At 43.4% G+C, this 9,027-nt stretch overlaps 1 protein-coding gene across 2 annotated transcripts in view; it reads right to left on the bottom strand.

Moving 5' to 3' along the window:
* Positions 1-9,027, bottom strand: part of LOC106565665 (sodium-dependent neutral amino acid transporter SLC6A17) — a 29,500-nt gene that overhangs the window by 2,411 nt on the left and 18,062 nt on the right. Inside the window, exons 4-11 of one of the 2 annotated variants that reach the window (XM_014133010.2) lie at positions 8,132-8,258; positions 3,807-3,988; positions 3,381-3,491; positions 2,552-2,793; positions 2,164-2,356; positions 1,652-1,844; positions 837-996; positions 6-168 (exon numbers count right to left, since the gene is read on the bottom strand). In XM_014133010.2, coding sequence (XP_013988485.1) covers positions 6-168; positions 837-996; positions 1,652-1,844; positions 2,164-2,356; positions 2,552-2,793; positions 3,381-3,491; positions 3,807-3,988; positions 8,132-8,258 — 1,371 coding nt within the window. The remainder of the gene's footprint in view (positions 1-5; positions 169-836; positions 997-1,651; positions 1,845-2,163; positions 2,357-2,551; positions 2,794-3,380; positions 3,492-3,806; positions 3,989-8,131; positions 8,259-9,027) is intronic. The other variant, XM_014133014.2, reaches the window with a different exon arrangement.

The following is a 9,027-nucleotide window of genomic DNA, read 5'->3' as shown; positions in this document are numbered from 1 at the left end:
CTGACCAGTTCTTCTACCCATGCACTGTACCCTGGCGGGCTGATGGCCATCTCGATAACGGTAGCTGTGATGAGAACGATGAGACAACAAGGAGAGACGTACTTCCACATGTAGAAATAGAAGGCGTGGGGCCGGAAACCCAACATGTCCTCCAGGTCTTGCATAAACCTGACACACACACACACACACACACACACACACACACACACACACACACACACACACACACACACACACACACACACACACACACACACACACACACACACACAGGTGGGTTTAACATAGATCCAGCCAACTCCATTGAGTTAGGTTAGAGGGTCTACACCAGAAGTTAATGGTTATCTGTAGAGGGAAAGTATATAGTGTGTGCAATTAAGCTTGGAATGTGCTGAGTGCAGGGAAAGCGATCACATGTGGCAGGCATTGATAAGGGGAAAGAGCCATGGATTAGTAATGAAGGGGGGTCAAGATCAGGTCAGGTCACGTTAAGGGAGAAATAAAAGTTTATGCCCGTATCACTTAGTGTCCAGTAAAGATACTAAGTTTATACAGATGTGTAGGAGGAGACTCAGGAGGAAGGGTTAAATATCAGTGGTTGTGTGAAAAGGTTTTTGTCTAATGCAGCTGTATTGATCCTCTGGGAAGAATTAACTTGGTTTAAGCTATCGAAGTGTCCGTAGAGTTTTTTACTCTGAGAATTAGAACACTTGACTCTTTCTCAATCCTTTCTTAATCTTATCCTTCCTCATATTCAACTTTCCTCTTAATACATATGAAAAACACACAGCTACTTCTGACACTATAGGGCTCTCTGAGGAGACACCATACTTTACCTCTTGGTGCCGTAGATCCAGGCCACTGACACATTCTCCAGGATGACCACGATAGTGAGAGGCAGACCAGCGGAGTAGTCATCAAACATGGTGACAAAGTAGTTCCCAGAGCGCTGGACGAAGAGGAGGCCACAGAAAAAGGCTATGATGCAGCAGCACACTGAAAGAAAAATATAGAGAGGGAATTGGAGCAAGATGAGGTAAAGGCATTCGTCTGAAAGTTTGCAGTGTCTTCAGCATTTTTGTGGTAGAGTTGAATAACCTTCACATTATGTAAAACCTTTGTGGATCCTTGGATGAGAAAGTCTTTATTTATTCAATCCATTGCTTTTATTGCTATTACTTTGTATTCAGCCTTAAAGGACTACAGCAAAAGTAGAAAAAACTATTCATACTTAAAAATCTTAGAATTCATGAGTCTTATGTAGTTACCCCACTACGTCTTGGTGAAAAGTGCAGAATTTGTGTTTGTAATGCAAGTTGTCGTTTATTGTCATGAATCTTGCCCTGGAGGCAGAACTAAGCGGTGTCAGCCAGCAAGACCAGCTGCACAGTCAAAATTGGCTATATCTTCAAAATTCATGAAAACAAAAATGTGCTTTTTGGTCTTAATTTAAGGTTAGGGTTAGGCATTAGCGTTAGCAGTGTTGTTAGGGTTAGGTTTAAAATCAGATTTTATGACTTTGTGGCTGTGCAAGCTAGTGTCCACTCTGTAGAGCTGCCTCCAGGCCAAGATTCATGACAATAAATGCCAACCTGCGTTTGTAACTATGATAGAGGAGAATGGGAGCACTACAGCGGTTTTTAGGGCTGACCTGTGAAGAGCTCCTTATGGACCTTGTAGGTGTCGAGGACCGGCGTGGTGATGCCTGTCATGGTGCCAATCATACTGCCTAGGCCCAGGTTGATGAGCATGAAGAAGAACATGACAGACCAGAAGGGAGAGGCTGGAAAATGAGTCATGGCCTCGGTGAAGGCAATAAAGGCCAAGCCTGTACCTTGCACAGACTGCAGAGAAAGAGGGATGGAGAGAGAGAGTGACGCAAAGGAGAGAGGGTGCAAAAGAAGACCAAGATATTGTGAGAGAGAGAGAAAGAGAGAGAGGGGGGACAGAAGAGCCAAGAAGGATATTAGTTAAGTACAGTATAAGGATGATTAGAAAATCAAATCAAAGTTTATTTGTCACTTGCTCCGAATACAACAGGTGTAGACCTTAGAGTGAAATGCTTACTTAAAAAGCCTAGTTGGTTTGGTGTTGTGGAACTGGTTCATATTTAGACCCAGTTTGGGTGAGATAGAGCTCAGAGACCAGACAGACAGACTGTACCTTGTTAAGCTCATCCTCCAGGACACAGGGGTCCAGGCTCAGCTCGGCGAAGCTGCCCTCCTTCACCGTCTTGATGACGCCGTATATCTCAGCGTAGTCTACGGTGGACAGCTGGGAGAAGTTCACATGTGGCGGAATGAGGTCATGACTCAGCACATTAGAGTTCAGGTAGCCAAGGATCTTCTCTCCATTCCTGAAGAGACCACAGGGAAACATGGTCGATAGAGCACAAGATGAAGATCACCGCAAAAATCCTGAATCTGATCACAGAGAGGGCATGATAATAAATATATGGTGTGAGCAAAGAGTAGTTTAATTCTGTATAAACAGCTTGAATTCCCTCCACCATCACTATAGACGGCTGCTAGGGAATTTGATTTGAACTCACTCTATGACACACTTCTCGTTCATGAGGTTTGCCTTGAAGCCCAGCACAGCGAACACCACCAGAGTAGCCAGGATGGAGGTGAAAAAGTTGATGAAGGAGACGAGCACGGCGTCAAAATGGCAGTTGTTGTCTATCTTGTTGTAGCTGGAGAAGGCAATAACTCCACCGAAGCCCAGGCCCAGGGCAAAGAACACCTGGGTGGCTGCCTCCCTCCACACCTGGGGCTCCAGCATCTTCTCCAGCTGGAACACACAGCAACACATTGGCTGACAAACTTGGACTCAGGGGTAGATGTAACATAATTAAAGAAAATCCGGGACACCAAAATAGTATGATATTTTACGTTTGGTATGTTATGTGTTAATTTGTGGATGTCCATCATACATTTCATATGATATGTTATGCATTACAATATGTATGGTGTGTTACAAATTCCATGTTAGCTAGGTGGCTAATTGGTTATAATCATTAGAAATGTTTATAAATTATATCGGTATAGTAGCTCTTCTTTTCCCATAAATGACAGCAAACTGCAATGGAAGCTTCTCTCTGTGTTCTAAGTACTAGACTAAATCATGAAATTACCAAGATCACTACAGTAATACTGGCTGGTTCAGGTTTAGAAAGATGGACATGTATTAACATATACATTTGGCTTATGAATGACATGATGCTAAATATCAATGCAAAACAGAAATCACAAAATGTAGTGCCTAATATTTCTTCTTAAACTGCATGTTATTCAAGTGTGTGTGTGTGTGTGTGTGTGTGTGTGTGTGTGTGTGTGTGTGTGTGTGTGTGTGTGTTAACGGCCTCCTCTGAATCTCACCTTGGGAGTGAACATGTGTGCAATGCCATCGACAGCACCCTTCAACAGCAAACCTCTCACCAGGAAACAGAAGAGCACCACGTAGGGGAACAGCGAGCTGAAGTACATCACCTGACAGACCACAGGAAACTACTTAGTCACACATTCTGTACAATAACTACACTATACATGCCAGAGAAAGGTAGGAATCCAGTCCAGTAGGCTATTATTCCAGTGCAATTTTTAGTCATGTCATGTTCTTAAATCATATATCTTCCCTACACTCTTTTGACTCTCCCCCCAACACCCCCTGCCCCTCTTCCTGATGCCCTCTGCCCCTCTCCCGCCACATCCACTGTCCCTCTCCCTCTACCCATACCCCCTGCCCCTCTCCACCCACACCCCGCCCACAAACACTCCATTTCCTCCCCACAGCGCTCCCCCTACCTTCCCAGAGGACGCGATGCCTCTGATGACAGCCAGGCAGACGATGATCCAGGCCACCAGCAGAGACAGGGTCATCTTGACGTTCAGGCCGCCGCTGTCTGCGATGGTGCTGGTGGTGTTCAGGGTCTGGCGGTACCAGAAGTAGGTGGTGGCCGAGCTTTTCTCACACTCAGGCTCCACGACTGCAGAGGGGTGAGGGGGAGGGGGGTGGTCAGAGAGAGGGGAGGGAGAGAGAGAGGGAGAGGAGGGATATGAAGGGAGAGTAAATGGATAGGGGGAGTAGAAGGGAGAAAGATAGAGAAATTAAATGTGGGAGAGACTGTTTACACAGGAACCAAATCCCCTCTCCCCCCTGGATTTGTTCTCCCAGATGTACATTAGGAAAGGTAAATAAGGTCGTCCTTGTACTTGGTATGCACAGCGTGAGCCCTCATTCAAGACAATTGACATTTTTCTCTGTGCATATTTTCACCTTTTATAATTCAACCTTGGGGAAATGATACATGGATCTAAGTCTGGAGAAAGCAGTCATACAGACATATTACAGAAATATATGCATATGCACCCACACACATGCGAGAACATGCAGGCACGCATACACACAAGAAATATGCACACACACCCACACAGAGACAGATGCACTCACAGAAACTGCCAGGTCAAGTAAGTGTACCAGTCTCTATTTATGTCAGGTAGATGGCAATGTTCAGCAGAGGAAATCACGATGGCCTCCCATAATTCTATTTTTATCCTCTGTCTATGAGTGATGGCATTCCAGGTTACATGCAGTAACTCTGTCTATCTGGATCTCTCTCTCCCATCTCCCTTCTTCTTACTCCTCCACTCCTGCAAGTCACTCCAGAAGCACAGAACTGTATTCAAAGTGAACGCTAGGTCTGAACGACCTTTGTCTCTGTGTTTAGCTGATCTGACCCTGCCAATGTCAATATGAACCACAGTTTATCTGAAGTGTTTACTGCAGACATGTGACCATGGGGCCAGGTCAGAGTTGGTGCAGAGCAGTGTGGTTCTGGGGTCCCAGACACCTGCATGAATGATAGGGTCTACCTTTTTCTACAGATGTACAGTGGCAAGAAAAAAATATGTGAACCCTTTGGAATTACCTGGACTTCTGCATAAATTGGCCATAAAATTTAATTTGATCTAAGTCAAAACAATAAACAAACACAGTCTGCTTAAACTAATAACACACAAACAATTATAAATGTATGTCTTTATTGAACACACCGTATAAACATTTACAGTGTAGGATGAAAAAAGTATGTGAACACTTTAATAACTGGTTGACCCTGCTTTGGCAGCAATAAACTCAACCAAATGTTTTCTGTAGTTGCGGATCAGACCTGCACAACGGTCAAAAGGAATTTTGGACCATTCATCTTTACAAAACTGTTTCAGTTCAGCAATATTCTTGGGATGTCTGGTGTGAACTGCTCTCTTGAGGTCATGCCACAGCATCTCAATCGGGTTGAGGTCAGGACTCTGACAGGGTCACTCCAAAAGGCGTATTTTCTTCTGTTGAAGTCATTCTGTTGTTGATTTACTTCTGTGTTTTGGGTCGTTGTCCTCTTGCATCACCCAACTTCTGTTGAGCTTCAATTGGCAGACAGATAGCCAAACATTCTCCTGCAAAATGTCTTGATAAAATTGGGAATTCATTTTTCCGTCGATGATAGCAAGCTGTCCAGGACCTGAGGCAGCAAAGCAGCCCCAAACAATGATGCTCCCTCCACCATACTTTACAGTTGGGATTAGGTTTTGATGTTGGTGTGCTGTGCCTTTTTTTCTCCACACAGTGTTGTGTGTTCCTTCCAAACAACTCAACTTTAGTTTAATCTGTCCACAGAATATTTGGCCAGAAGCGCTGTGGAACATCCAGGTGCTATTTTGTAAACTTCAGACGTGCAGCAATGTTTTCTTGGCATCTTCCGTGGTGTCCTCCCATGAACATGCATCCTTGTTTAGTGTTTTACGAATCGTAGACTCGTCAACAGAGATGTTAGCATGTTCCAGAGATTTCTGTAAGTCTTTAGCTGACACTCTAGGATTCTTCTTAACCTCATTGAGCATTCTAAACTGTGCTCTTGAAGTCATCTTTGCAGAACGGCCACTACTAGGGAGAGTAGCAACAGTGCTGAACTTTCTCCATTTATAGACAATGTGTCTTACCGTGGACTGATGAACATCAAGGCTTTAAGAGATACTTTTGTAACCCTTTCCAGCTTTATGCAAGTTATCAATTCTTAATCTTAGGTCTTCTGGGATCTCTTTTGTTCGAGGCATGGTTCACATCAAGCAATGCTTCTTGTGAATAGCAAACTCCAATTTTGTGAGTGTTTTTTATAGGGCAGGGCAGCTCTAACCAATCTCGTCTCATTGATTGGACTCCAGGTTAGCTGACTCCAATTAGCTTTTAGTTAAGTCATTAGCCTAGGGGTTCAGATACTTTTTCCAACCTACACTGTGAATGTTTAAATGATGTACTGTATTCAATATAGACAATAAAAATACAATAATTTGTGTGTTATTAGTTTAAGCAGACTGTGTTTGTCTATTGTTGTGACTAAGATGAAGATCAGATCAAATGTTATGACTAATTTATGCAGAAATCCAGGTAATTTCAAAGCGTTCACATACTTTTTATTGCCACTGTAGGATCTTCATTTGAGCCAGTTTGCTACAGCAAGAAAGGAATCCTGCAGCAACAGGAAATGTGAATTATTATGTGGATTATAATTAATGGACATTTTTGTAGGGGTTGATACTTGATATTCCCTTATGAAAAATGTATGACATTTTAAAGTGAAAATTACAGACTTCAGAAGCCTGTTTAAACCTCAAATACACTACAAGTTAGTCTGCAACCGGGTGATCAAATTAAAATCCTACATCTGTATGACCATGGCAAGAGGTCACTTTCTCCACACAGAATTAAAGACAATTCTACAGACAACCTGTAATGCCACTGTGGAAAAACTCAAATACCACTGTACTGTAGTGTAGGAGTGTGGCATGGTGTAGTAAACCACCATTTGTAAAGAGTAAACCTATGGGGAATCACATACAATACTAGCATCTGTGTGTGTAGTATTGTATGATTACCAGTGCCTCCAGGATTTCGCTGGGACTTTGTGATATTTGTGGACAAAAATGCTTGATTTTGCTGCAGCAATTCTGACATTTTGCATGGCAATATGTGATGATTTTGTCCAATTTGTTTGCGAAAATGCGCTGATGAGAGAAAACGTTTATTGACGTATGGCTTGATTGAACCATATAAGATAAACTTGCGGTGATTGGTTGTAAATTGCGAGCCTTCTTTTTGTACTGCGGTGATGGGTCAGTTTTATGAAATAATATTGCAATGATTTGATTGTTTTACGAGGAAATACTGTGGTGCTTGGTCAAATTTGCAAACCTTCACATAATATGCGGGGAATGGTTTATTTTGCTAAAAGATTTGCGATCGCAGAATCACGGAATCCTGGAGGGACTAGATTAGACAGTAACATGATGACTTGCAACACCATGCAATATGCCTCTGTCTGTCAGTGTAAGAAACCTTCTGTTGGAACAGGACTATCTGACCAGCTACAGCTGCTCTCCTCCCTGCTCACTGGTGGCTGACTGTCTTCATACTGCTGAGTCATGTGAGGAGCAGAGCAGAGGAGAGGAGAGGAGAGGAGAGGAGAGGAGAGGAGAGGAGAGGAGAGGAGAGGAGAGGAGAGGAGAGGAGAGGAGAGGAGAGGAGAGGAGAGGAGAGGAGAGGAGAGGAGAGGAGAGGAGAGGAGAGGAGAGGAGAGGAGAGGGCTGAGTGATTCTTGGAACCGCTGGGATTGTATTATCACCACCTCTAATCTAAGTCTCAATGGAATTTAATCTGGATTATGTCCATCTGAGTCATGAAGGATCCTCGTAAGTAAGCTAACACCATCAGCTGATCTAGTTAGATGTGTGATTCAGTGCCGTCCTGGCCAAAACTGGATTGAACTGGAAGATTGAATTACAAAACACAAATGTGTGTTTGGATTGTTCTACAGGGTAAAATGAGTGTGTATATCAAGATGGAAATTAGTCATATCTGATTAATGAAATACAGGCCTTATTAAAAAAAGGAGAGAGGTTTAATTCAATATTCATTGAATCCTTTCTAGTTTGTGAGACAAACTGTGGCAAACCACATTGGTCATGGTCACCCAGCTGCTTGGGCTTGATCAAACAGTTCAGAGGAGTTCTATGACTCCATTCTCTTTGCCCTCTGCATCTCTCCTCCGTCCCGCTGTTCAGTTCTGGCATCCACTCACTGGCTAATGATCCATTCCTCCTGATAGGGCATTCGGCCCATGGCAGTGGGTACTGGAAGGACTGGAAGAAGTAGAAGATGCTCCAGCCGATGATGACGTTGTAGTAAAGCCCCACAAAGCCACACACCTGGAATGTAGGAGAAGCAGAGTCTGTTAGAGTAAGAAAGTCCAATGGAACTCACACTTATCCCTGAGGTGCTCCTCTGCACGAGTCCCTGTCACTGCTGGTTGATGCCACTCTTTCAGTCAAATGGCAAGTGCATGTGTGAATATCGATATATACACTACTGTACCGTGAGAGGCAATTTCAATATATTTCTCATTCAGATGGTCTATATAGGCAGGAGTATGTTGTTTTCTCATGTTCCTGGGGTGGCAGATAGCCTAGTGGTTACAAGCATTGGGCCAGTGACTATGTGAAAAATCTATCAATGTGCCCTTGAGCAAGGCTCTTAACACTAACTGGCTATTAGGATAAGAGTGTAATCAGGATAAGAGTGTCTGCTAAATCTTCTGAGCATCCATGTCAACAAGGACAGGCAGAAGCTAAACAAGGTTGAGAAGCCATGAATAATTGAAGTACACTCTTTCAGCCATTTCCACAGTGACCTCTTAAGAGGTATTTATAGCTGCCACTCTCAGTCACGTACAACACCAACGAGGGGCTGTCTCTCTCTCACACCCTAACCCCCCCACCATCTCTGCCTCTCTCTCATTATCTAGGACATTATCCATATTACTCATCTATAGTCCTTTTTATGTCACATCTTATGGAACAGAGTATGTTTGTTTTGAGCTGTGTAAGGTGATGCAGACATGGGGATCCATGTTTAGACCTGCTATGCTCAATTAAATCAAGGCATATCTATCTATCCCCTAAAGAGAGTTTGCCTCAT

This window comes from Salmo salar, chromosome ssa12 (assembly GCF_905237065.1).
Source record: "Salmo salar chromosome ssa12, Ssal_v3.1, whole genome shotgun sequence".
Classification (NCBI taxonomy): domain Eukaryota; kingdom Metazoa; phylum Chordata; class Actinopteri; order Salmoniformes; family Salmonidae; genus Salmo; species Salmo salar.
The sequence above is the reverse complement of the archived record's forward strand: the minus strand, read 5'-3'. Positions and strand labels throughout refer to the sequence as shown.